This window comes from Heteronotia binoei, chromosome 1 (genome assembly GCF_032191835.1).
Source record: "Heteronotia binoei isolate CCM8104 ecotype False Entrance Well chromosome 1, APGP_CSIRO_Hbin_v1, whole genome shotgun sequence".
Taxonomy (NCBI): domain Eukaryota; kingdom Metazoa; phylum Chordata; class Lepidosauria; order Squamata; family Gekkonidae; genus Heteronotia; species Heteronotia binoei.
The window spans coordinates 197,476,598-197,504,460 of NC_083223.1; the positions used below are offsets into that span (position 1 = coordinate 197,476,598).

The window sequence follows — 27,863 nt, forward strand, 5'->3', positions numbered from 1 at the left end:
GTTTCTTTACTAGAGGAGTTAACATTTAACCTCATAAATGTTATTCAATGATTATGTCATGACCTAGACCTTCTGGCTTCTTTGAAATAACCCTGTCCTGTCCTGTCCCTGTTAGGACATTGGGTATAACGCATCTGCACTCACAAAAGCTTATGCTGGAATAGTTAAAAAAAAATTCTAAAGCGTCACTCGAGCCCTGGTTTAATTTTATTAACCTGGAACAATCTTACAAAATAGGGCAGTCCCTGGAAGCGAAACGCGGGGGGTGGGGTCTTTAGATAAGTAAAAATGTACTTCGTGCTATTAAAATGACCACAGGAGCTCGTAACAAAACAAAACAAAAACTAGAAAACAGGGCTTGTCCTTCAGGCATTTTTGAAAAGTTCAGTGTGTCAAATCCACGCTCGTTCCTACGTCCAGCATCAGCGCTCGAGACCCACACCAAAACCAGGAGCCGTCGAGAAAAAGAAGCTTCTCCCCTTAATTGCAAGGATTTGGGAGAGAAAAGGAAATGAAAGGTCCCCTGTGCAAGCACCAGTCGTTTCCGGCTCTGGGGTGACCTTGCTTTCACAAGGTTTTCAAGGCAGACCTTTTTTTACGGGGTGGTTTGCTATTGCCTTCCCCAGTCATCTATACTTTCCCCCCAGCAAGCTGGGTACTCATTTTATCGACCTCAGAAGGATGGAAGGCTGAGTCAACCTCGAGCCGGCTACCTAAAAACCCAGCTTCCACCGGGGATCGAACTCAGGTAGTAAGCAGAGTTTAGGACTGCATTATTGCAGCTTTAACACTCTACATGCTCCAAACTCGAATTCTAGAACGCCATCTTGCGCATGCGCTCTCAAAGGCGGAAGGTGTCACAACGTGTGAAGGTAACGTCACGTGCCCTACACAAAAATGGCCTTTGTAGTTATGGAGTGCTTGGAAGCAAACGAAAAATGCCTCGCCAGCGCTTTGCGATTTCGGTTGGGCGCCTGCTCTTTCGTTCTCAGCGCTGGCATTGTGTAGTGGTGGGTGCGCTCTTCTGAGAGAAGTTGCGGAGGACGAGAAAGAAGGTAGGTTGAGCAAGACGGACTCTGTTTCTGTTTGCCAAAGGGTTTTCCCGGGAGGCAGCAGCCGTTCTCGAGCCGGAACTGCCGCATGGCAGCATGGGAAACTTAGTTCTTCGTTTCCTTAATTTCAAGGGAAGTTCGTTCCTCGAAGCCACCTGGAGGCTTCCATGGGAAGATGAAGGCTAATAATAATAATGTTTAGTAATAAGCATGTTTGTGGTGCATGTTCCTTTTGCATACTGTTTTTCTGGTCAAGTTTTTCCATATTTTCTTTGAACTTTTAGTAAGCGTTTTAAGCTGTGTTGAGCATTTTTCAATGGAAAGATTTTTTTCTTTGTCGTCAAGTTGCAGCTGACTTATTGTTCGCTCTAAGGCTAAGCTGTGTGTCCGTGTGAAGTGCTGCTCATTAACACAGGAGGTCCTACTCAGCAGAAATCTCACTACCCATTCTGCTCCGTATGTGAACGGTGTCGGGGGTGGAATCAGAGGAAACGTTGATGGAGACTCCATAGGGCTTTCAAGGTAAGAGGTGTTCAGAGATAGTTTGCCACTGGTTGCCTCTGCATAGTGACCCAAAGAAAGAAAGCTCTTTCAAAAGAGGGAGGGTTAGGAAGTTGGAAATAAAGCAAATGGACATAAAGAAATAAATGAATAAAGAGGGGGGAGTGGGATAATAGACAGGGAGAAAGAAAGATAGATTGGGGGGAGTTGGAAATAAAGCAAATTGACAGGGAGAGAAAAGTGAAGGACAGAAAAAAGAGAGGGGCCCCTCCCAACCACCCACCTGGAGAGGCCATGCTGTGCAAAGGCTTCCCCAGCTGGGAACATCTCTCCGGCCACTCCCCCCACAACTGTTGCAAGGACAGCAGGCCACTTGCCCACCGGGAGAGGACCAGCTGCAGCAGGCTTCCCCAAGCTGGGGTAGGCCTGGTGAAGCATGGGTGCTCTCCGGCTGCCCACTCCCTGCCCCTGCCAGGCCCAAACCCCACCTGTTGCTCCTCCAGAGAGTCTGTGCTGCTTCTAGGCCTCCCCAGGGAAAATCTTCCTGTGGACAGCTGGGGCAGGCCTTGCATGGCATGGGTGCTCTCCGGCTGCCCTCCCCTACCAGGCAAAAAAACCACCCACCACTCCAACTCCCACCCCAACTCACCCAGTTTGGTGTAGTGGTTAAGTGTGTGGACTCTTATCTGGGAGAACCGGGTTTGATTCCCCACTCCCCATTCCCCTTGGCCACTTGCACCTGCTGGAATGGCCTTGGGTCAGCCGTAGCTCTGGCAGAGGTTGTCCTTGAAAGGGCAGCTGCTGTGAGAGCTCTCTCCAGCCTCACCCACCTCACAGGGTGTCTGTTGTGGGGGAGGAAGGTAAAGGAGATGGTGAGCCGCTCTGAGACTCTTCGGAGTGGAGGACGGGATATAGATCCAATATCATCTTCTTCATCTTCTTCTTTTGACTGGACTGAGCGTTGCTAGTGGTGGGGCTAAGCTGCTGCTGGCTGCCTGCCTGTCCTCCTGGTGAGTCTTCAGTTGTTTATCTTCACATGTGGAGGAGTAGGTGGGGGGCCACCAGAGGTTCTGGAGTGGCCCAAACTGACAATCAGGCCCATAGCCGCAGGATGGGGGCTGTGGGGGCACTGCCCCCAACTTCCAGGCAGGGCCCCCTGACTTCAAGGGAGCCCACCAGGGGGCAGCCTTTTTTTTTTTTTGCCATGGCTGAGCCACTGAAGCATCAGCAGCAGCAGCTGGAGCCAGGAGAGCTGAGCAGAGCACAATGCACTGTAGCAGCAAAAGCAGCAGGTGGAGAGGACGGAGGCAGAGGAACAGGAAGCAGAGGAAGCCATGTGAAATGGGCCGCAGAGGGGGGGGCAGATGGAACTACTGGCTGCAAAGTGCCAGGGGTGCGGAAGAGGGAGGTGGAAGGAAACCCCCCTGCTTGCATGCAAGGTGCAGTCCCTTCTTGACTCCAAAGTTTTAGGCTTGGCTGCCTTGACTTGGCCACTTTTGGAGTCTCCAGCTTTTGCCCCTACCGCAGAAAGTTTCTGAGAAGCAGCAAGCCCCACAGTGGATGGCAAAGGGTGCCCCCTCCCCCACTTTTTAAATCCTGGCTATGGCCCTCCTGATAACTTATAATATAGAACTAGATTTCTCCAGAATAGCCTATTTACAGTCCCATCCTAAGCATTTTATGCTATTGCTAGGCCACTGGTATCACTGGTCCTATGAAGAGTGTTACTTTGCATACAGTTATCACTTTGGTTTGGTAGAATCCTAGAGTGAATTTCCCTGTGTACTGTTGTGGAGTTTGCTATTGTGCATATTTCCTATCTGTTACTCATTCTTCATGTGACTTTGTGCAGGCTCCTTATAATGCAGTCCTGTGCTTGTTTACTTAGGTTGCATTGTATTATAAATGGAGTTTATTCACAGGGAGGTATGCATAGGATTACACCCTTAATTGCCTTATGTTGCCACTTCTATACATAGACCTTTTTGAACTGAAAATATTAAAAAACTAGCTGTGTTTCTTTTTTGATATAACATAGCACATTATTTTTTTCCCTTAGGTGAATTCTGTATTAGCCTAATTTTGTGTAATCTTGTCACACATATTTTTCTTTCTCTTCATAGAAATGGACAGTTTTGTTGATGGACTGAGAAGAGAAGGAAGCCAGGGATCTGTAGAAGAAGAAACTGAGGGTGCATCTGTGGGAACAGCAGGAGATGCTCAGCTTCCTGGAATTTATTTACCTCTGCTCCCAAGATATTTTCAACATCCAAGTAAGTTTAATTGTGTGGTTTGCAGGCTGCTGTTGCCATTCTCCCCTGTCCTGATTCTTTTGTCCACTCCTTTTCTTGCTTGCTAGGGCAGGGGCAAAATTAAAGTCTACTAGCAACAGCTGTTGCGGGGGGGGGGACTATGGACAGGAGGACCTTAGGAGGGTGGGAGTAGGAGCTGAAGCCTTTTAAAATGAATTCAAGCACAGATAGGACCTTTCCTTTGCATGACTCAGGCCACTGGTCTTATCAAGATAATACTGCATGATGATATTATTTCTCCAGGATGAGTCACTGCCATGGCCTGCTCCTAAAAGTAGTATTCTGGGTGACATTAAATTTAAAATTAATTACATTTTCAAAGTCTTAGATTAATTTTAGGTGACTGCATTGTGAAGAGATAAAAACATTCCAGAATCCTAATACTAGCACTCAGTGTATTCTTTCAGTGATGCTGTTATGTGGCTTGTTTATCAGCTACAGATTTAAAATTCATTGTATCAACTAAGCCTCCATATATTCTGTAATGCTTGAGAGTTCTATGTCCATGGGAATTTTACATGGTGGACGTAACTACTCTCTCATATGTCGTGGTGATTGCAATGCATGATCTGTTAGCCAAATTGCCTCTGAGATCAAATTGGGGAATTAAAATTAATAGGCAAATGACAAGGGCAGGATCAGCAACCTGTGTCTACGGGAGTCAGACTTCTCCAGGGACCCAATGAAGTATGAGGAGATTGACTGGTAAAATTCAGTGTGTTTTATTGGAAATTAAAGATTATACAATCATACAGTTACACTAGCATTCACACAATCATTACAGAACAAAGAATATATAGAGGTGAAAATTAGATAGAGACATAGAACATAGAAGCTGCCTTATACTAACTCAGACCCTTGGTCCATCGAAATCAGTATTGTCTACTCAGACTGGCAACGGCTCTCCAGGGTCTCAAGCTGAGGTTTTTCACGCCTACTTGCCTGGACCCTTTTTAGTTGGAGATGCCAGGGATTGAACCTGGGACCTTCTGCTTACCAAGCAGATGCTCTACCACTAAGCCACCATCCCTCCCCCTTTGCATTAGCAGATTTGAAGCAATGATCACAGGTTATATGATTACCTGTCTGAAGGGCAGAGAAGGTCTCAACAGCAACCGTCAGGAGGGAATGGGGTAGCAAGAACCAACCAGTGGATCTCACAATAATGGACCCACACCTGATCAGAGTATGGGGGCTGTCACTGCTAGCAGTAAAAGGGAAATACCATCAGGAGAACAATGAACAACCACTTAACTGGCCTTAAATAGATTCATAACCTAGGGTGCAGGGGCAGTGACCATTTGGGCAGTCACTCTGATTGGAGTGGACACCTGATCCCTGCCCTATTGATTGGTTCCCATGGAGGACCAATGAAGTCCAGGATTATGTTACCATGTGAGAATTTGGAGTCCAGATGCTAACTACCTATGACACCTCTAGGAAACTTCAGCAAGACACAAAGGAGGAAAGGCAAACAATGGATGTGGCCTGTTGAATACCCAGTCTTGATGGTGTACTCACAAAAGAGACAGCTGTGCAAAAGCAAACAAAGCACAAAGCTCACGACCTATTCACTGCAGTCTAAGTATGTTTTGAATATCTCAGACCCATTCTCAAACATGAACAAATCAATAATACCGGTTACATATAAAGACACTGACTTGAGAAAAGTCCACAATACAGATTGCTCCTCCACCCATCAAACCTGCGTCTTGTTGGTTAAAGAGCCCAAGCTCTACTATCTTCACGCAGTCACTGGGTGGTGAGTAGATACCTTGATGGCTATTTTTGCAGAATGTCTTCAAATAATTGTTGTGAATGGATCCAATGTCAGATATAAAAAGCGCAACGGTGGACCAGTAAAATGAAACCATTTCCCAGAAGATTGCTTCCTCAGGTGCTAATCACATGCATTGGAATTCGCTTTCATGGGAATAAATATAAAAGATGCACAGGTTAACTCATGTACAGATGCTATACAAAATCATTGAAACAGTAATAAAAATTGCTTACCTAGTGATACAATCACAAAAACTAGTCGAGTCAGAGCAGCTGGACTGGCGTTTCTGGAAGCCCAGAATGAAGCTCCCAGAGCGCTCACATTCTAAAGCACTGATTAGCATCAGCTGTTGACACACCACTTGCCATTCTTAAAAGGACATTACAATTTATTATATATAATATAAAAACTTGTTTGCAATTATGGAAATTTATTTGTGGAAAATCCTAACCTTATTCCTTAATATAATAATAAAGTTAAAAATCTATTTGACATTAGGCGAACCTACACTTCATACAGAAAATTCTAACTACAAAAGAAATTTTGCACTACAAAATATGCTAAATCCAGATTTGTATTAAGACCCTCTGGTGCCATAGCCCCTAATTTGAACGTGCAATAGGACTCCTGTAAGAGGACCCTTTGGGCAGTTGAACCATCCATATGTTCTGGCACCTTGTATATGTCTAAGAACTTGAAATCTTCCATGCCATGGTGGGCAGATTAAAAATGGCTCACAAGAGGAGCATCTTGGACAGCCAGGTGAACCCTGGATTTATGTTCCAGCAAATGAGTCTTTAAAGGTCTTGTGGTGCTCCCCACATAGATCTTTGAACACCCACAGATGAGACAGTACACTACCCCCTGCATTTGGCATGTTGTAAATGACTTTGCTGTTGATAGCAATTATATTGCTATTTAGAGAAATATGAATGCTTAATATTGCTGAAAAGCTTGGAACTCTTGTTGCCAATTTCATAAAGAGTATATTTAAGATCATAAAGAGGGCCAACTTAAAGAGAAATATAGAAACTTAAGATCTTTGAAGAGCTTAGTGTCCACTTCATAAGAGACCCAACCCAAAATTCCGCGACACCAGTGACCACGACAAAAGACTATCTAACCCTAATAGTAAAAGCAACAATTATTTAACAATAACTCAGATATAATTCTTCATTGCAAATTAGCCAATTTCTTTAAGCAACTAAGTTTATCTTCCACCTGCTCATATTGTTGCACAGAAGTGGCAACCATGTAATGTAGTGCCCCATATTTCTTCTTTTCTACCTCTAAAGGACCTGCCTGTGCATTAGCCAATGATAGTTTGTGATCCCTCTGTAGTCTATCAAATAGAGACCACACACTGGGGTGACTGAAATGCAACAAGGAATTAAGAGCATTGTGCCCCCACAACAGTTTATCTGGAATCAATAGCTTCATTATTTCGAACATTCTATTATAAGTGTCCATGTTATTTTTTTGAAGTAAAATGTAAATACCTGGTGGATATGAATTACCCACCTTGGCATGCCATGTGTACAGTTGGTAAAACATATTTGGCACTTTATCAAAGGTGCCATCTCCATAGTCCTTTAATTCAAGCATAAGATCTCTATCACCTAAAACCAGAATTCTGTCTGGATTTTTCCACACTGGAATCGTGGTATCAGTTGCCTATACTTTTCAGGAATGTCAAAATGTATGGTTTTTGGGTTAGGCAAATTACTGCTTGCTCTATGATAGCTTCTCTTTCTTAAATAGCAGAAGTAGTTAAGGCCTCATAGATCTAAGAAGCTAAGCAGGACTTACTCTGGCAAGTATCTAGAAGGAAGAAATCAATAAACAGTTGGAATTAATAAAAAAAATGGTATAATGGAGAATTGATACACGGGTATCTGGGACATTGGGAAGGCTGTTTTTTGAGGTAGATAAACCAAATTTGCAGCATAGCATCCAGTGCCTCTCCCCAAAATATCCTCCAAATTTCAAAAGGATTGGACTAGGGGGTCTAATTCTATGAGCCCCCAAAGAAGGTGCCCCTATCCTTCATTATTTCCTATGGAAGGAAGGCATTTAAAAGGAGCGTGGTCCCTTTAGATGTGATGGCCAGAACTCCCTTTGGAATTCAATTGTGCTTGTCACAACCTTTCTCCTGGCTCCACCCCCAAAGTCTCCTGGCTCCACCCCCAAGGTTCCCAGATATTTTTTGAATTGGACTTGGCAACCCTATTCTATGTGGACTTCTTTCCATGTAGGCTTCTTTCATTATGGGCTTTTTTCCATGTGGGCTTCTTTCCACGTGGGTATTTTTCCATGGTGGTTTTTTTCCTGTGAGCATTTATGTCCATGGGGTTTTTTCTTTGGGCTTTTTTCCTAGAACCGGGAAGAAGATATGTTGTCATTTTCCACCCTCCCTCTGAAAATGGCTTTTCCTTGGCTTCCTAGCTTTCTCCTCAGTATAGTGAAGCCTGGTCAGGGATGAGGGATGAGTGGGACAGTAGTCTTCCTGCCTGTTACTGTGTGTGTTAAAATGTGCATCTTGAGCTTGTGCATAGCTCTGTATAAGTCTCTGGAATAAAGCTTCCCACTCCTGGCAGCCTTTGGCTAACTGCTTGGAGTTGAAATACAGTCCATTGCAGATGACCACCAATAGATCACCAAAGCATACAGATGCCTTGCTCAATACAGCAATCCCCAGAATTGTTATTGTTAATATTTTTTTACTGCTACTGAGGTTGTTCACTAGTGAATATTTTTCATATTTTAATCCCTGTAATTTAAGAACATGTTACTTTTGCAGGGAGTGTTTGCATGCTCATAAGAAACAAGTGGCATAATATCTTGAATAAACTCTCTTGTTATTGGTTGCTGCTCTGTGACTGAATATACCAGTGTACAGCAAAAATAGACAGAAATGGGTGCTGCGACATATTTGCAAAATGTTACAAAGGCAGTTAGAGTCACCACAGAAGTTATATTTCAAAACAAGATGAACTATAGGCTTGATTTCTGCATTTACATACTTGCAAAATCCATTTTTGAATGAGTGTTTTAACATCTTTTTCTTTGAACTGTTACTGAAGTCTGTAACTGCATTGGGAACACAATTGTTGAACATTTATTGACAAAATAATGTTTTTGTAGCAACTGGAGGCCGCAAGCCCTCAGATTTTCAGAAGGCTAAAGAGGACTGTTTAACATACATACAGGAAGCCCTCTTGCAAAGTCAGTGGCAGAGGGCTGCGGAATTAATGGTAAGCTATGTAGAGACTCTGGAGAATACAAGCGTAGAGAAACAGCTGGCGGCAACTGAGGTAAGTAAGCAAGCTAATAATTTCATCCTAAACATTCAATTGGAAGAAGTTGCACTTTCAGTGTCTGAACTTCTAGTTAAATGACTTACATCCTGTAGTCTATTTCCATTGAAGAAAGGGGACTTCATTGGTCAAGGCTGCATAATTTGCACAGATTTCCTCCTTCCACTGATGGCTCCCTTCTTTTGCCTCTATCCTGTTTGTGAGGATCACCTATAGAGGGAGGAGCCAGGAATGTCCTGTTCTGCAAACTGCACCCTGCATATGGACCTTATTGAATGCAAGCCAATATGTTTAGGAATGAACTAGAAAACTACTTGGTCCATTCAGATTAATGTATCTTTCTGTGTTACAACTGAACCTTTCAGAATTGTTAGTTAGGTGTGTTATGTTTTGCTTCCTTGTATTTTAACAGCTTGTGTGTATTTAAGCTGCACCTATGCTTACTTAGTAGTCATGGGTCACTTTTATGGGCATGTGTTATTTTAGTCTTGTTTCTTATTGTGTAGCTTTTATTTGTCTCAGCATTTTTTTCTCCCCATGATAGGAGATCTGGAGAATAGGAACTGAAATTGTTCATCATCATCCAAGAAGCAACATAGAGGAGTCCACCCATTTTGCAGATCAAATGAAAAATTTAGGAGTAAAGAGATATTTAAAGGTAATTTCTTATTTAAAGCTCGCTAAGGGTGAAAATAATATCCTTCAGAAACTGACATGCTAATGTTGGAAGTGCCACCAAGGAGAGGGCTCTTGGTTCTTGGAAGTAGAAGAGTGGACCATGCCTAAAATTACTGCACACAGAAGGCAATTTTTGCCTTCCCTGCCCCACAGCAGACATTCAAACACACTCAGCTATTTCTGGGGGATGGATGTCTTTTTGAGGGACATTTTGGGCTACAACAAAGTAGGCAGGTAGAAGTCATACTTGCATGGATGAAAATGCAGTTTCTGGAAATTTTAGGCAGGATCTAGTTATGAAGTGGTTTGCTGAAACTCAGAGAAGCAATGCTCATGCATGATTATGTAGAATAGAAGATTAAAGCTTGTTTCTTGGGCACCCTAGTTGCATGAAGCTATATGTTCTGGTTCAGTTTTTGAATGGAGTGTCAAGGGGATATCATTGTATGCAGATCTTCACCCTGATTTCAGGCCAGTAACACACACACACTAGCTTGTACAAAATACTCCATCTGTGTGGTCTTTTCTGGGCTTGTTATACAGTGGCAGATCCAACGTGTGTTTTTTATATGTGTGTGTAAAGTGCTGATAAGTTACAGCTAATTTACAGCAACCCCATAAGAGCAAGGGATTAACAGAGGAGGTTAGTCATTACCTTCCTCTGCGCAACAACCTTGGAATTCCTTGGTGATCTGCCATCCAAATACTAATCAGGGCTGACCCTGCTTAGCTTCCAAGATCTGACAAAATCAGCTGGCCTGGGCAATCAGGTCAGGGCATGTTGTTGATAGCTTTGTAGATTCACTCCTTTATGCATGGGTCTGTCAGTGTCTTTTGGTACTGAAACCAATGAGGGACATCTACTTAAGATGGAAACGGAGAACTCCCATTGAGTTTGTATAGTTGTGGCATTGTATTCAAAGACAGTTGGTACAAAATTTAAGTGAGTTTGAAATTATTATAGGTTTCTTTAGAACATGCCTTCCACCTCCTGTGTAATGGGTATGTGGATGAGGCTTATCGGAACCTGGTCCTGGCAGAAAGCTGGCGCTATGGAGAACAAACAATTCTTCAGGAAAAAGAACTGAAACTCATTCAAGGCTACAAGGGGCTACTTGACTACTTTCAGTGGTTAAAAAAGAAGACTGAAATGTTGCAGCTTGGTGAGTATGTGATAGCAGTTGCCTGTGGGTGTGATTTGGACTTGGGCTCAAATCCCTATTCAGACATGACCTTGGACCAAATTACTTTCAGCCTGTCTTACTTCACAGGGTTGTTGTGCAGGAACAAAAACAGAGGAGAGGAAAACCATATATGTCACTTTATCCCTTTGGAAGAAGGGCAAGTTTAAAATTGTTTGATTGAAGGAGTTTCTTTCATTAATGAGGTCAACTACATCTAGGGTTGCCAGACCATCTGGTGGAAGCGGGAGTCCCTTGTCTCCAGGCCCTATCCCTAGGCACTAATCAGGTGACTGGGGGGGGGGGCTTACCAGGAAAAAGGAGAAGGTCTAGGCTTTGCCAGTGGCATCACACTAGTGATGTCCAGTTGACGTTCTGGTATTTGGGAAAGCACTTTATGGTAGAAAACAGTTTTATCATAGAGTTTTTCCCCAAATACCAGAGTGTTGCCCAGGTGTCACCAAGTGATATTACTTCTTGCGCAACACCAGCAGTGAATGCCCCCCATCCACGACAGGTTGCCAGGAGGGACAATACCACAGGAGGAACCTGGCAGAAGGAACCTGATAACCCTAGCTACAACACAGACTCTTGACTAAAAGTTTCACCTGTGTTCTAATGGAAAAACATTGGTGGAACTTGTAGTCAAAAGATCCCATGCTGTAGTTTACCGTATAAATTGCCTAGGTTAGCCTGATTTCATCAGATCTCTGAAGCTAAACAGGGTGAGCCTTGTCTAGTATTTAGAAGGGCAATCTCCAAGGAAAGTCAGGGTTGTGATGCAGAGGTAGGCAATGGCAAACTACCTCTGAAACATCTCTTGCCCTAAAAACAAGCCTAACTCATAAGAACATAAGAGAAGCCATGTTCGATCAGGCCAATGGCCCATCCAGTCCAACACTCTGTGTCACACAGTGCCCAACCCCGCCCCCCCCCAAGTGCCATCAAGAGGTCCACCAGTGGGGCTAGAAGCCCTTCCACTGCCCCCCCAGCACAAGAATACAGAGCATCACTGCCCTAGATAGAGAGTTCCAATAATAAGGTGTGGCTAATAGCCCCTGATGGACCTCTGCTCCATATGCTTACCCCTCTTGAAGCTGTCTATGCTTGTAGCCGCCACTGCCTCCTAGTGATGCATAATGCTAAAAGAGCTAGAACTTCTGGCTGCCAGACTATCTTAGGATCTTCTGGCTATTCTACACACAATGCCATACTGTAATAATAATAATTTAATTACCTCATAATTTAGAGATGTTGCTTCAGTTACAACGAAATTTATCCATGTGATAAGAATGTTTTCTAACTGCATGATTTGGGCAATCCACTGTAAAAATTAACATTTGTCACCAGTTAGTGTTTTGAATTAAAAGAAATAACTACAACTTGTCAAAATTTTATTTTTTATAATGTAGTGTGAAATAGAGGGGCATCTGGATCAGGTAAATAGAGGTTCAGGGTCTGATTTTCAAAATACGGTAAAATAGTTTTCCCTTATTGGACAAAGAATCACCTGCTTTGACTTTATTACAATAATTCTCAGCTTTTGTACCAATTCACTTAAACTCTGAAAACTCACTTTCAATTTCCACACATATTACACTTTCACCATATTTTATGATTTAGGGAAATTATCTTTATGAACAAAATTTGCACATATTCCTGGTGAGATGAATATTAGGCCCTGAAGTGATCTGTCTTTCATTGTCTCCACTGTGACAGCTACTATTCTCTGTCTACCAGCTTTTGTTGAACGTCTTCCCTCACTTAGGTGTGTTCAGAGCAACTACAGACTGGAGTGGCCTCCTTTGAGGCAATCGTCGTCTTACTAAAATTTGTGGAGCAGCTCCCTCTTCTGCAAACAGAAATGCTGCTCTATTGGAGATTGTGCAAAATTGGATTCATATAATTAAGTTTATAATGGCATGATAATAGTAGAAGACCAATGTCTGCTCTGAGTGAACCAAAGCAATTTTATATTTGTGTGCTTCATCAGATAAAATTTTGGGTGTCTTAGCATTTGGATGTAAGCCATAAAAAATGAAGTTGTATGTGTTTGGGCCTGGCCTGGTTGATTAAAATATTCATAACCTGACTATCTAGTTTGCACCTGGCTTCTTTGGGACCAAACACTAGAAAGCTAAAATGCTGATATGACGATCTTGCCCTCTTTTGTCCCTCACACGCAGGATTACAAATGAATGCTGGCCCAACCCAGGGAACTGAGGAGAGAGACAAAATCACCATCTTATGTACTGCTTTTGAAATGGCAGATAAGAGGCTTTTGAAAGATCAAAATAAACAAAATGTTTTATTTAACTTGGAGTAGAAAAGGTCAGATGGAATCAGGGGTAGGATGTATGAGGTGAACAGATAATAAAACTGAGGCAACTCTATATTCATACAAATGCCAGATAATTTGTTGCCAACAAATAAGAGTTTCTGCTATTCAACAAGGTCTTTTAAAACTTTGAGGAGAGAGGTTTCTTTTCAGTTTCTGCTTAAAGCACTCAAACATAGGTTTCTGAGTTTCATGGACACAAAAAAATTTAGAAGGCAGGAACATACAACCAAGCTCCCCAAATCCTTCGTTATACCTAAACCATGGATCTCTCCTTTTATCTGTTCTAACCTGACAGCTCAGCAATTTCATTGAATGCCCAGGAGTTCTTGTATTGTGAGAAAGGGAGAAAAGAACTTCTTTCTCTACCTTCTCTGTCCCATGCATGAACTTGTAAACCTCTATCATGTCACCCCTCAGTCGACGTTTCTCCAAGCTAAAGAGCCCCAAGTGTTTTAACCTTTCTTCATAGGGGAAATGTTCCAACCCTTTAATCATTCTCGTTACCCTTTTCTGCACTTTTTCCAATGCTATAATATATTTTTTGAGGTGTGGTGACCAGAATTGTACACGGTACTCCAAATGAGGCCACACCATCAATTTATACAGGGGTAGCCTGTTAGGCATTAACCCTTGACAGTCCATCACAGCACCTTGAAGTTGTATAATTTTTTAAAAAATTATCTCTCTAGTAGCTGTGCTCTCCTTGCTGTTTCTGTCTTTGTAAGCTCATTGTATGAGAGGTGAAAGCTAAAGTTGTCCTGGAGAATAATGTACTTCAGCACCCTCTTGTATTATCTTGTATTCCCTACCCCCACCCCAGAGGACAGTGGTTATGCAGAGTCTTCCATTCAGCAAGAAATGCACAGTTTCCACCGGCAGGCTGCAGTTGGCCTTAAGGAGATTATTAAAATTCCTGGAGTTTGGGATCCTTTTGTGTTGTGTTATGTGGATGTAAGTGCACACTTTACTAGCTTATCATTTGCTACTTTGTCTAACTATGGCTAGCAGTTAAAGATTTTGTAGCTTTATGAAATATTTGACACTTTCATAGCCATTAGCAAAAAAAAAAGGCATTCAGAAGTGTCTAAGCATGGATTGGGCAGTCTGACAATGCACTGCTATATTGTATTATGGTAGGCACTAGTTAGGATGGCTTTAATAAAGGAAGGCCACAGGCTTTCACAAGCCCACTTGCCAGGATCAAGGGTCTTAGCTTTCAGGTGGAAAGGACACCCCCCCTCCCCACCCACATCTGATTCTCTGATCCAGCGCTGTGGTTTGGGGAACATAAGAAATGGCAGGAACCTCTCCCCTTCTTTATCTTCTCCAGACCCTAGTGCAAGTGAGAGCATTACACAGATGTAGTTCCGTAATCAAGTGGGATAGCCAATCAGCCATAAAGCTTTCTGGGTGACCTTAAGCTTGTTCCTTACTCAGTCGCACCTATCTCAAATAATTTTTTTGAGGATAAAATGGGGAACAGAGATTCTTATATGCACCTTTGAGCTTCTTGCAAGTAAAGTGTACTAGACAGTAGCTTTCATTTGAAAAGCATTTTACATCTTGCATTATTTTTATTTTGGCAATACTAGTGATAATATAAGCAAATGTAATGATAACTAAATAATACTGGCACAATTTGTGTCCCCACAGCTCCTAGAATACTATAAGGAGTATGAAGAAGCCAAGGAAGTGCTAAGAGAGTATGCTTACAACTCCAAATTTCCTCCCAACCCTAATGCTCATGTCTACTTCTATCAGTTTCTAAAGAGAAGGGGTGAAACAAGGAAAGCACAGATTGCTGCGCTGCGGGTATGGAATTTGGTTCAGTAGTGTGGCTACTATTCTGAAAGCCAGTATAATGTAGGGTTAGAGTGCTGAACTAGGATTTGGGAGACCCGGCTTCAGAGCCCCACTCTGCCATTAACCTCTTAACCTAACCTACTTTGAAGGATTGTTGTGGAGATGAAGTAGAGGTGAGGAGAATATCTGTTCTGTTGAGGTCCTTGGAAGAAGAGTTGGGTGAAAAAGGTACTAAACATTTAATACATTACTTAGTAAATAACTAAGAGCCTAATCTATCCATGTCCAAGTCATGATTTCAGCAAGATTAAGCATAAAATTAACATGATGTTGAAATCAGTAAAATTTTGTGCTTCATGTTGGCTTAATCGGGCCCTAATTTAAGAACATAACAGACTTGCTAGATCAAACTCTGGAGTCAAAGTAGATCTTACACACACACACACAAAAGAGTTGTGTGTGGGTTTTCCAGACTTAACTCTCTCTGGCCATATCTGTGTGGATTGCCTCTTTAACAATAAAGGAGCACCTGATTGATCTGGGAATGATGATATGGGGGAGAGAGGCTGTTGCCTTCTCCATGCCTTTCCTTAGCTAGAAATGGTGCTGGGGAGGGGGAGTTATTTCCCTCTTTTTGGCTGTTGGAGTTCCTAACTCAATTGGGCTCTCTTGTATTTTAAATGGACAGTCCCTACAGCTGCTGTATGGTTGTGGTGCAAGAGGTGTAACATCTATTTTGACTTGGGATCCATCTAGTTTAGAATTCCATTTCCAATACAGGAGCCAGATACCCTCAGGCAGCCTGCAAGCAAGGCATGTAAACATCAGCTCTTCTGTATTATGACCCCAGCATCTAGTGGTCAAAGGCATACAGCTTGTGGAAGCTAGACATCCTCATTTCCTCATTACTTTGTCTAGCACTATGGCAGTGAATGCCACAAGCTAATTACATAGCTCATTAACACACTGCTGTATTTGTTGGATGACATAAGTTCTAGAATTGTGAGTGGGAGAAGAATGGGTTGGATCCAGTGACAATAGAAGGAATTCATAGATTTTCCCCCCCTGCCTTACCTCTCAGCAGCCTGCTGTCTTGAAAATTCTCTCTGTGGGCCACAAGACTTTTGTGAACAAAATGCACTAAGGGACTCTAATAAAGAGGGAGAATGAGTGAAATCAAGACAATATAAGAACATAGAGTTGGCAGGATCAGGCCAATGGTCCATCTAGTCCAGCATACTGTTTCATAGTGATCAACCAGTTGCCATGGAAGGCCAACGAACTGGTCGTAGAAGTCAAAGCCTTCCCTGGGACAGCTTCTAGCACTGGTATTCAGAGGTTTGCTGCATCTGTACATGGGTGTTCCTTTTAATTTGTATGGCTAATAGCATTTGATGGATTTTTCCTCCATCCATGAATCTTTCTAATCTCTTTATAAAGTCATCTGTGCGCCTGACCATCACCATTTCCATTAGCAGTAAATTCCACAGTTTTAATTCCTTGCTGAGAGTAAAAAGTATTTCCTTTTGTATGTTCTACACCGGTTTCCTAAGAACTTCATTGGGTGCCCTCATGTTCTAATATTATGAGAAAGAGAGAAAAAGCTTTCTCTATCCTATGCATGATTCTATATACTTCTTTCTCTCCTTAACTGTTTTTTTTTCTACATGGGAAAGCCCCAGACTCTCCAACCCCTTTATCAATTTGGTTGCCCTCTTTTTTTCTTCTGCAGCACTCCACTATTTTCTGAGTCAGAGAGATCTATCCTAATGTCTTTATGCACCATTTGTAATTTTATAAATCTGTTGTAACTTTTGCCTTTTTGTGTTCTTGTTTTTCTTAACTAAAAGGTTCCCAAAGTGTCAGCATTTCTATATAAGGAAGGTGTCCTTACCACTTGTTCATTTTAGTTGCCTTAATCTATTCCTTTTGCATAGCTAGAAAGTCCTTTCTGAGACTGAGTATAAAGATACATATATCAAATGTATTTTAAATAAGGACACATCCTATATTTGGAAGGCAGTATGATACTAGCAGTTTTTTATGTCCTTTCCCTGATCTGCCCTGAGCCCATTTGCAGAGAGGGCAGAATATAAGTTGAAATCCTATAGATATAAAACTTTTGTCTTGGCAAAATGGATCTCTCCCATTGGTAGGGGGTGCACTACATCAATGTTTGACCCATTAAACCATCAATTAAGAGTACTTCTGATCCATTGGTTGAGTGGCTGTTGCTAGCCAACCGAGATGATTGTATCAGTAAAAGGCAACCAACCAGTTTCTGGCTCTCCCTGCTCTCCCATTGGCTGAGCCGCCTGTTGCACTGCTTCACAGAGGAGCGAAAGAAACCCTTCCTTCAATTGACTGAGGGAGGGGGGAGGAGGGAAGGAGCCAGAGAAAACCTTCCCTTGTTTGGCTGAGGACTCCTTCCTATCCTCTTCTAGAAGGGAAACAGCCAGAGACAGGGGGAAAATGGCAACCTGTAGCAGCAGGCCAGATACAGAGAGAGAGATTGAAGTCCTGTGCTTAAGACCAAAACATTATCAGAGAGAGAGGGTGTTGGTCTAAAAGGTATCACTAAAGACCTCTGAGGGAGAACTCATTGAGGCCAGCCCTGACTAGGGCTGCCAGTTTCAGGTTAGTAGGAAATTCCTGGAGATTCTGTGGTGGAGTTTGAGGAGGATATAGGAGTTAGGGCTTCAGAGTGGGGTCTGCCAGACACAGGTTCTTGCTGTAGAAGCTGACTGGATGATTTCAGACCAGTCAGAGACTGGCCTAACCTACCTCACAGGGTTGTGGTGCAGATCAAAGGGGGAAGAGGAGAATGATGTAAGCTGCTTTGGTCCCCCCTCCCCCGGCACTGTGGAAAGAGACTGCCCTTTTCCTACATAGAGGCTGCAGGGAGTGGGGAGGAGATGGAAAGCTGAAGTCAGAGGGGCAGATAAAGGGAAGGAGATAGGCTTGCCAACTTCAGGTTAGGAAATTCATGGAGATTTAAGAAGTGGAGCCTGGAGAGGGTGGGATTTGAGGAGGGGTGGGACCTCAGACAGTTACAATGCCCTCCAAACCAGCTATTTTCTCCTGGAGAACCACTGTTACCAATCTCCAGGTCAGGGCAGGAGATCACTCAGAATTACAACTGCTCTCCAGATGGCAGAGGTCAGCTCCCCTTAAGGTGAGAGGGGGAGTGAATGCCTTCACTTGGGTGGGTGGGAAGACAGCAAAACTGGGGGAGGGTTCACCCAGAGCCTCTTTCTAGAGCCTATTGTATTTTTCTCCACAACAGGCCTTATTCTTAGTAAATAAATAAATCCACAGTATGGAATATACTCTTCCCCCCCTTTTTTTGCTGTGGCCTCTCACACAAATATAAAGTAAGGATAACCCACTGGTCCACAGTAGATATGTATCATATTTTTAATATGTTCTTTGTTTTTTGTGTTCTAGTTTTTTCCATGTGCAGAGTGGGGTGGGGAAAATATATTCAGAAATGAAGTCTGTAATGGTGCATAATGTGTTTAATTTCTCATAGCGTGCACTAGGGTGATAGTCCACACAATGCGCATCACTTCATAGTGCTACCAACTTCAGTGAGAAGATACAGATGTCTGTGCTTAAATTTGCACTGAAAATGTCTAACTTGTCTTTTTCTTATTAGGTCTTGCATGAGCTTGTTCCTTCCCATGAACTGATGTTGGAATTTTATGACATGCTTAAAAAATCAAGTAAGACTTTTATCTCCCCTCTTCCCCTCGAACTGAGAGCAGACCAGCTGTTGGACCTTTTTTGCTTGTTATGGGGTAGAGGAGGCCAAGGCCTTAGACATAATTGTGTAGACAAATTGGGTAGACAAAGCTGTATATCTCTGTGATGTAAATAAAGGTTATGTATTAATTAGCATAGTTTTGGTGCAGAGGTTGAAACTTCAAAGGACCTTAGAGTGCTTAACATCTTTGTTGTGAAGAATGGTCTCTATGTTACCAAGTGCCCTAAAGATCTAAGAGTAAAACCTAAGGTACCTATTAAGCAGGAAGGAAACTAAAGCTTCAAGAGCTGTATTTATTATTAAGAAATGACAGAGCAGAAGTTGGATTTAGCTTGTGAATTTGGATTTTGAAGAAACTGCCTTTAAAACTGATTGAACTGAAAACAAGCCACAAAGCTCCATGTTTACAAAACTTCTTGAATCTGTTACATCCAATAAAATGATATATCTATAATAAAGTTTAAAATAATTCCAATATGTTCAGACTGATCTCTTTGTTGAATATCAATCCCCATCAGTACATTGGATCAGGACTTGCATACAGGTTCTGCTTGTTGCTGCCTTCACACTTTAAATGGATTTGAAATTGGCATTCTTTAAAATCTTGGCACCAGAAGTAGTGTGAATCTGGTTGGAAGCTTGTGGACTGAGTTCAGTGATGTATAAGGATTGTGTGTTCTCCATGTCCAATATATTTGTGGGGACTGATATTCAACAAATAGGTAAGTCTGAACATATTAGAATTATTTGAATGTGATAGACTCAAGAGGTTTTCGTAAACATGAAGTTTTGTGGCTTGGTTTCAATTTTTCAGTCCCTGTGACTCTTTGGGTTGCTTTTTAAAACAGATGAGGCTGATGAAGAAGAACAAAGAGCCCGCAGGTGAAAAGAAACATAACTCAAGCCTTAGTGTCTGCTGTAGTTCCAGAGAGGTTGAGTATTAAAACAGCCATATCCCTGCTACTCTGGGATTTGACTGATGCTTTGTATTTTGGAATAGATATTAGTCCCCTCTGAAATGCTGTTCAGTTAATAACAGGACAGCCAACTTGAGTACAGTAGCAATGCAACACCTTGAGACAGGTGCTCTTTTACTCAGGAATATGACAAATATCACAGTAACCAGTGCTTTTAGTTTTTCTAGCCACCCACAAGGCCATCAGAAGGAGAGAATGTGGCGAAGCACCCCTCTGTTGAGCCTGGGTTGAGCCTGTTGACCATACACTGAGAATCACATCCCTGAGATGTATTCATTTGTGTTCATTTGTTGTTGTTTCCTTTTGCATGGGAGTCTATTTAGGGTTGCCAACTTTAACTTCATGCCATAAAAAACTTCAATTGCTGATTTCTGCTCATTATAGCTTTAAGGGACAGCAGTTATTTTCCCTGTTCAGCTGGCAACCTTAATTTTATTCTTCAGAGCTGCCTGGAAACCCATCTTGGGCTTAAAAGTGGGATAAAACAATTGTTCAAAATCATAAGTGTCATTGTCTTTAAACAACTATATTTCAAAGTGTGTGGCCAAGTTAGTCTTTTGGTTATTGAATCGTTCAAATGTTTTTATCCTTATGCTATCAAGCTTTCAGGACTGAAAATTGTAAAAGCTTGAGATTCTGTCAGGAACCTGGTATGCTTTAGAATGTGTCTTGAGGGCTACTACTCATTGGTCCACATCTGCTCCAAATTTTGGTGAATTATTTTGTCATTGATATTAATGGTCATCTTCACATGAGGGAAAATGGAGCTTCTTAAAAACGTCTCCAGCACATTGCAAATCTCAGAGCTGGAGTTAGATTGTGAGTAAACAGGTATATATTTCTCACCTTGCTGGATAGGTGAGTAAGTTGTCTTAAATGTGTTGCAAGTTGCCGAAGCATTTATGAATGTTTCCAGCGCAGGAGTCTAATACAAAAATAGTTATGTGTAGTCAGGTTTTGCTGTATGAATCTCATACTCTACAGAATGATAGAATGAATGGGTTTTCTTTTCTGATGATGTGTCACATTAGCAAGAATCTGAGAGCCCATACAATTAAACTGCTCCAAGGTGAGCAGTCTCAGTTGCATGTAGTGTTTTGCCAAATGGTTATGAGAATTTGACTACATGTTGGATACAGACGATGTAAAGTGGTTAGCTGTTTTCACCTTGTAAAACAAAGTAGAATTTGTTGGTTACTAATTAACCTAGGATGCTTCAATGTGGTCTGTTCTAATTGCAGAAAAAAGTAAAAACCACAGACTGTGTCTGAAAGTTATTTTTGAAGCCTTGGACTTCACTGGGTGGAAGGATAATGTAAAGGCTTGGAGCTGTCTGGCAAAACAGATTGTAGAAATACTGCAGAAGTGAGTGAATGACAAAACGCTTTTCTCTATTTGTTGCTGCACTGTGCCACTTCAGACTACAACTGTTCCCTACAAACTTTGTACCAGTATCTGGGAAAGCTTCTAGTTCTTTGCACCTATAGTTTTAAAAAATCTCATCGGTTTTGATGGGGCATAATAGTAATGATTGACTCACTTGAGCAGGGTTTTTAATAGCAGTTCTCTCACTTTCGTAATTCACTCTTGCAAATATATAGCGCAATCATACACTTTCTTTGAAAACAACACTTTTTTGAAATGAAATTTCAAGTCCCATTTTTTAAAAACCCCACTTGTTCTGCAACCAAAAATGTAAAAGAGGCCTCAAGGAAGAAAAAAGTGGAGGAATATACAGAAAAATTGTGGCTGCAATTAAATGGGAGTCTTTCTTACAGTTATATGAGCATTTTTTAAAAACTGCTGATTCCCTTTCCCAGGTTTTAACTGTTCAAAGAGGACACCACTTTTTTTGCCCAAGTGGTATCCATTTACCAGCAAACAGTACAGGGCTTTGCAGAAGAATCATGAGCTCTATGACATCATCTGGAGACAGTTTCTAATCACTATTAGCTACCAAGTGACCTGTTATGACATCAATGCAACTCTTCTGATACTAGCAGAATAGTTTCCTGTTTTTCACTTCGATTTCTAAAATTCAATGTCTTCCAAGTATTGAAGTGTTCTTGCTGTAAGCTCTTAGTATAGTTTTACATTGCTGTTGGTCAATTTAAAATGTCACTCAAGTTTAGTACTGGTTTCAAAAGTTTTCAGGCCCTTAAATAAAACAACAACAACCTTTTTGGCATAACATAAGTAAAGCTACATATTACAGTACAGTATAGCACAATTTACTTCAAATAAAGAACAAAGCTGCAAGCATCCAGATTTTGACATTTTAAATGTTGACTACCTGCAGTGTTTTGGTAACTTGTTTTTAAAAACCAGTTTTATCTTTCCAGTAGCAGTATGAAAGAGCCAAGACTCCAGTAGCACCTTAAAGACTAACAAAATTTGTGGCAGGATATGAGTTTTCATGAGTGAAGAAGTGTGCAGTGATTCATAAATGCTCATATCCTACCACAAATACGTTTTTTTAAAAACACTTTTCTGAAATGAAATTTCAAGACCCATTAAAAAAAACAACACTTGTTCTGTAACCAAAAATGTAAAAGAGGCCTCAAGGAAGAAAAAAATGGAGGAACTAAAGTCTTAACTCTTTTCTACTGCTACAGACAGACTAACATGACTACTCATCTTAGTTTATCTTTCAGTATTAGAGTATTACAGATTAATCTAACTGGTGCTTGACTTTTCCCTCCTCTCCAGTTCCAGCAAGCAATTTGGCTGGCTCAAAAAGGAATGGGATACTCGAAAGGACTGGTGGCCAGCCTTCCATTTCAGCCATTATTTGGCAAAAAGCAACTGGAAAGAAAATGAAAGTCTTGCATGTGAAAAAGTCCTAGTGGCTGGAATGCTGCTAGGGAAAGGTAATTTTAAAATAACATTCCTCTCCTTTCCATAGAAGAATTGGAAGGATTCTAGCAAAGCCAGATTTCATCTTCTTTTCTTGAACAAAGGTTTGAGGATTCAACACGAATGCGGTTTGATTTTATTTTTGGAAGAACTTAAAGTTGTCTGATACTTTGGTATGCAAGTGCAAAATGCTTTATAATTTGTTCTAGGTACACCTAGGTGGAGTCTGGTAGCCAAAGCAGTCTTTTAGCCAGCTTACAAGAAATACACATAATATCAGCACAAAAATGGTACCCATTTTAAAAAAAACCCTTTCAAACCTGTCTAACAGGCATGCTGAAAAATCACAAAATAAGTTACAGTAGTGTTCCAGAAAGGCCTTCCAAAATGAAAATATTTTAACTAGTTGTCTAAAAATAGGGGTTGCTGGGTAGGCCACTTCAGACACTCTTTGATATAATTAAGCAAGATTTATTACTTGAAAGCTAGGGTTTCGGGGGGGCGGGATTAGAACATCTAGCTGAAACCAGACTAGATTTCAGTAAAGAAAAGGAAGGTATTGGACTTGGAAGGGTAAAGGGATCAAATAAGTGCTGCTGCTTTGGATATGCCATACTATTGCAGTAATCTTTTCCTGACATAAGGTGGTAAATAAATGTGTTAGATTAAACGAAAGTTTTCACCTTTCTGAGCCTGATGGAGGGTAGTTTTGTGTAGCAGGGTAGTTGATTGACTTATAGGGACAGACTGGGAAAGTCTTAAGAACTATGCTTTTCTTCAGTATAGAGAGATGCATTTGCTATCTGTTTGTTCCAGAGTATGTACTATGTACAGTGAAGCCATCAAGTGAATAGTGCCATATTTATTTAATTCTTTTTGACCCCCAATTTTATGATGTTGTAGTGCAGAAAAATAAATAATGCTAATCAAAAAGACTAACTAAACACATAACATTGGACAGACCAGTTTTATCATGTGGATGTAGGCATCAGTCCTCAGCCAGACAGCGTAACAAATCCCAAGCTTGTTCTGGGAAGAGTGACAAGCAGGGCAGCAAATCCTCTACCACACCCTACCTACCTAGTACATCAGATGGAGGGTAATTAAAGGATCCCAACCCTCATGGGCATTCCAGACTGCCCAATAGGAGTTGTTGTCCTATTACTTCATTAGGAGGTTACTCAGCATAATTGCTCTGACAGTAGTAATTACCTTTGACAGTCATACTGTGACAGCTGTCAAAGCTACAGCCAGTGACCTAAGTCCACATTGACCTAAGCAGCAATTGGGCTTGTCTTGCAGGTGGGAAAGCCAGGCCAATTTACCTTCCAGACACTTTCTTAAAGGGGCCCTCCGTTACTGTAACTTTGCCCATACAGATAGGCCATTAAGTCTGATTTGGGACTTTAGGGATCAAGAAAAGCCAAGGCTAAGAAGCTTTTTCTTGACACAAGTGTTGTTTGCATGCTCTTCAGTGGGCAGAAGAGGAGAAGGAAATGAAGTTAATGCTGGTTGCTGAAAGGCCCTTCACCACATTGGCACCACAATTGTGGAACTCTCTTTGCTTTTTTCTTTTTAAGCATTTAAACACCAACCAAAGGTGACTCTCTTATTGAAGGGCTTTTGGGATATCATGACTGTCTTGATATGGATTGTTGCTGCATTTGTGTATTTTGCTTTGTATAGATTCTTGTATTTTGGTTCATCATGAACTTTTTGTTAGCTGACTCTCAAATCTTATTTATAATGATATAATATTTTAATTAATAAAATGGTAGCACTTGAGTCAGAGTGAATCAGTATGACATTCAGCATTCAGTAGTGCTATTTGTATTTTGTCAGTTTCAGTATTCCCACAGGCTATATTTCCAAAGTTGTTGTCAGATCCAAGGATCCTGCTTTGATTTCCATAAAACTGCCAACAAACACTGCCAGGTTTCTGGCATGGTGCCATTAGGCATGTGAGTTCCAGCTGCCCTGAGCCTGCTTTGGGGAAGGCAGGATATAAATCCAATAAAAATAAAATAAATTTTGGATATACTTGTTAGATTATTTGCTCTATGTTATAAAAGGAACAATAGTCTCATCTCATTCTCTTATGACACTTGAGAGAGAATTCCACTTAGTTTTGCTTAAAAATAGAGCACTATTCCCAGCCCTTGCAATACACTTGTGGAGTGCTTGATTCTTAGGCATGCTAAAAGGGAGTTTTTACTTTTTCTCCCTTTGAATAGCAGAACCCTTATACCAGGGGTGGGGAACTTCTGTCCTGAGGGCCGTATGTGGCCCTCGAGGTCACTTGGTGTGGCCCTCAGGGATTGCTGGGCCGAACCGAGCCATGTGGCAGCCTCTCTGGGGCCTGGCTGGCCAGCAAGGATCGTGGGGCCCAGCTGCGCTGTGCAGCAGCCTCCCCAGGGCCAGGCAGGGATCACAGAGCCCAGATGTACTGTGCGGCAGCCTCCCTGGGGCTTGGCTGGCTGGCCAGAATTGCTGAAGGACCTGGAAAAGTTACTGTCACAGTTCAGTTTGCACTTGATTATCCCAGATGGTGTGGCCTAATATGCTAATGAGAGTGTGACCTAATATGCTAATATTAGGGGATGTGGTCTAATATGCTGAGTTTCTGCTGGGCTTTTTCTACAAATGCATTTACCTAGAGCAGTGGGCCGAGTGTGTGTGTGTGCGTGCCAGATTAGGCTCTCTCCACATGACTTCAAATAGAAAAACAATTATTCGTATTAATTTTGCCAGCCTAAATCGTTCTCCCTTGGCAGAGCACTGTTTTTTTAAGCTGATAATTTTTTATGGCCCACAAATGATGTTATAAATATCCACATGGCCCTTGGCAGAAAAAAGGTTCCCCACCCCTTCCCTATACCATACCAAGAAATTATTAAGTCTGATTAATTTCAAAAACTGCTTACTATTCAGGATTGGTGAGCACTATTTTAAGAGCCATAAGTTGCTTTACAGCATCAACAATTAGATTAATGAAAGATAGATCTCTCAGTAGTTACTAGCTGTGGTGAGTGCGGGAACTTCCACATTCAGAGGCAGTATACCTCTGAATCCCAGTGCCAGAAGGTAACATCAGGGGAAGGTCTTAGCCTCCATACCCTGTTGTTGGCCATCCGGCAGAACTGGTTGGCCACTGTGTGAGACAGGATGCTGGACTAAATGAACCTCTGGTCTGATCCAGTAGGGCTCTTCTTATGAATCCCAGTTAATGGTAGCAGCCAGGCATATGCATATTTTAACATATCTTAGATATTTGTGATCTAAGGACATGACTGTTTTACAGACATGAATCAGGTTAAGAAACGCATAGAATAGCAATTTTATGATGTTGAGGTGTTTTTTTTTGTTAGAGAGCACTACGGTTTCCAAGGCTTGTTGAGGGAAAGCGTCGAATGTAACTTCTTCAGTTTGTAGAATAAATGCAGCCTCACTGATGCTTGGAGCGTGTAGTACCATCACGTTCTTTAATAAGGTTTTGTTTAACCGAACATATTTATCTTCATTTAACCAAATGTATTTGAGGAACCCTATGTAGCTACACTAAATTTATTAAACAAGGCTAAAGAAGAGAATAGAAGCCGGATGGTTTCTCCTTGTATAGCGATAAAGTGTATGGTTCAGATGTAATAGAACAGATTGCTTGGAGGAGCCCTGCTTGTTTCTCATTCTCATCCTTTTCATTCTAATCTCAATAACATTTCACTTTTTTGGGTCTAGATTGCAAATACTTCAAGTATGTCATACATCAAGGAAGTAAAGCCAAGAAGAAGTTCAAAATGCTGAAGAACTTTGTAAAAGAAAATGGCTGGGTCCATTTGAGATTGTCAGATACTTGATTGCTTCAGAGGTCAAATGTCCTTTTCTTTTTCTAAGAAAGATGCAGCTTATTTTTCCAGGTTGTATGATTTTCCATTTTATGATTTCCAGTGCAAAGTAGTATTTTACTGTTGGTTTTTTAAAAACCTATTAATGACAACCTTCTGTGTGCTGAGTTCTTATTTTTAATTTGAATAAATGCACCACTCCATTTCAAGTTGTTATTGGGAAAGTTTTATCATTTATACTTCAAAAGTCTCCATGTTTTCAAATAAATTCCTGAATAGAGTTGAGTGAGCATGGCACAATAACAGACCTATAGTGTATGTGCAATGTAGCTACAGCTTGCATGCTGCAAGCATGGGCCTTGGAAATCCTTTCCTCCTCCCAGTGCTTCTCTAATAAGAGGGGAAGGCCCACTCCTTTATATAATGTTACATACATATCTTGTCAGATTTTCAAACTTGATTATTTGCAGGCATGCAACATACATGTTTTGTATGCATAGTGTTTATTACAAAAGTTATCCTGTTTTGTGGATGACACCCACTTCCTGCATGTTTTTTTTGCCGTTGGTAAATGACTGAGTGTATCAAGATTAGAGCACATTTCTTAAAAATAGGGATTAAAATAGCTAACTATATATTTATATTTACCAACTGCAAAAAAAAACATGCAGGAAGTGGGTGTCATTCACAAAACAGGATAACTTTTGTAATAAACACTATGCATACAAAACATAGCTTTATCAACTATTCTTTATCCAGAAAAGGGCAACTAGAATGATTAAAAGTTTGGAACACTTTCCCTATGAAGAAAGGTTAAAACGCTTGGGGCTCTTTAGCTTGGAGAAACGTCGACTGCGGGGTGACATGATAGAGGTTTACAAAGTTATGCATGAGATGGAGAAAGTAGAGAAAGAAGTACTTTTCTCCCTTTCTCACAATACAAGAACTCGTGGGCATTCCATGAAATTGCTGAGCAGTCGGGTTAAAACGAATAAAAGGAAGTACTTCTTCACCCAAAGGGTGATTAACATGTGGAATTCACTGCCACAGGAGGTGGTGGCGGCTACAAGCATAGCCAGCTTCTAGAGGGGGTTAGATAAAAATATGGGGCAGAGGTCCATCAGTGGCTATTAGTCACAGTGTGCGTGTGTAATATATATATACATATATATATATATTGGCCACTGTATGACACAGAGTGTTGGACTGGATGGGCCAATGGCCTGATTCAACATGGCTTCTCTTATGTTCTTATGTTCTTATTCTATGCCTCTCCCCTCACAAGACTGACTTTTCTCCTTGGTTTGGATTGAATGGCCTCTGCTGGCATATTTTATACTCAAAGTTATCTTATGCAGCGTTCAGCGGTGAAAAACCTTGAAGAATCAACATTAACAAAATATCAAGACTTGAGCAAATACTTTCATGATACATTTTGTACTTCTTCACACCATTGT

The 27,863-nt window shown here is 41.3% G+C and overlaps 1 protein-coding gene across 6 annotated transcripts; it reads left to right on the plus strand.

The window, feature by feature from the left end:
* Positions 1-868: 868 nt before the first annotated feature.
* TAF1A (TATA-box binding protein associated factor, RNA polymerase I subunit A) lies at positions 869-26,615 on the plus strand. 6 transcript variants are annotated; one of them, XM_060246188.1, is made up of 12 exons: positions 869-1,055; positions 1,398-1,574; positions 3,677-3,826; positions 8,790-8,959; positions 9,507-9,620; positions 10,605-10,803; positions 13,983-14,113; positions 14,816-14,974; positions 18,624-18,690; positions 20,950-21,073; positions 22,418-22,578; positions 26,300-26,615. In XM_060246188.1, exons 3-12 carry the CDS (start codon positions 3,679-3,681, stop codon positions 26,416-26,418), a joined length of 1,392 nt encoding a protein of 463 aa, XP_060102171.1. In that variant the 5' UTR covers positions 869-1,055; positions 1,398-1,574; positions 3,677-3,678; the 3' UTR covers positions 26,419-26,615. The 6 variants fall into 6 exon arrangements, with proteins under 6 accessions (XP_060102171.1, XP_060102181.1, XP_060102206.1 ...); XM_060246198.1 differs by having other exon boundaries at positions 1,426-1,574; XM_060246223.1 differs by having other exon boundaries at positions 871-1,055; positions 8,790-8,899.
* Positions 26,616-27,863: the final 1,248 nt, after the last annotated feature.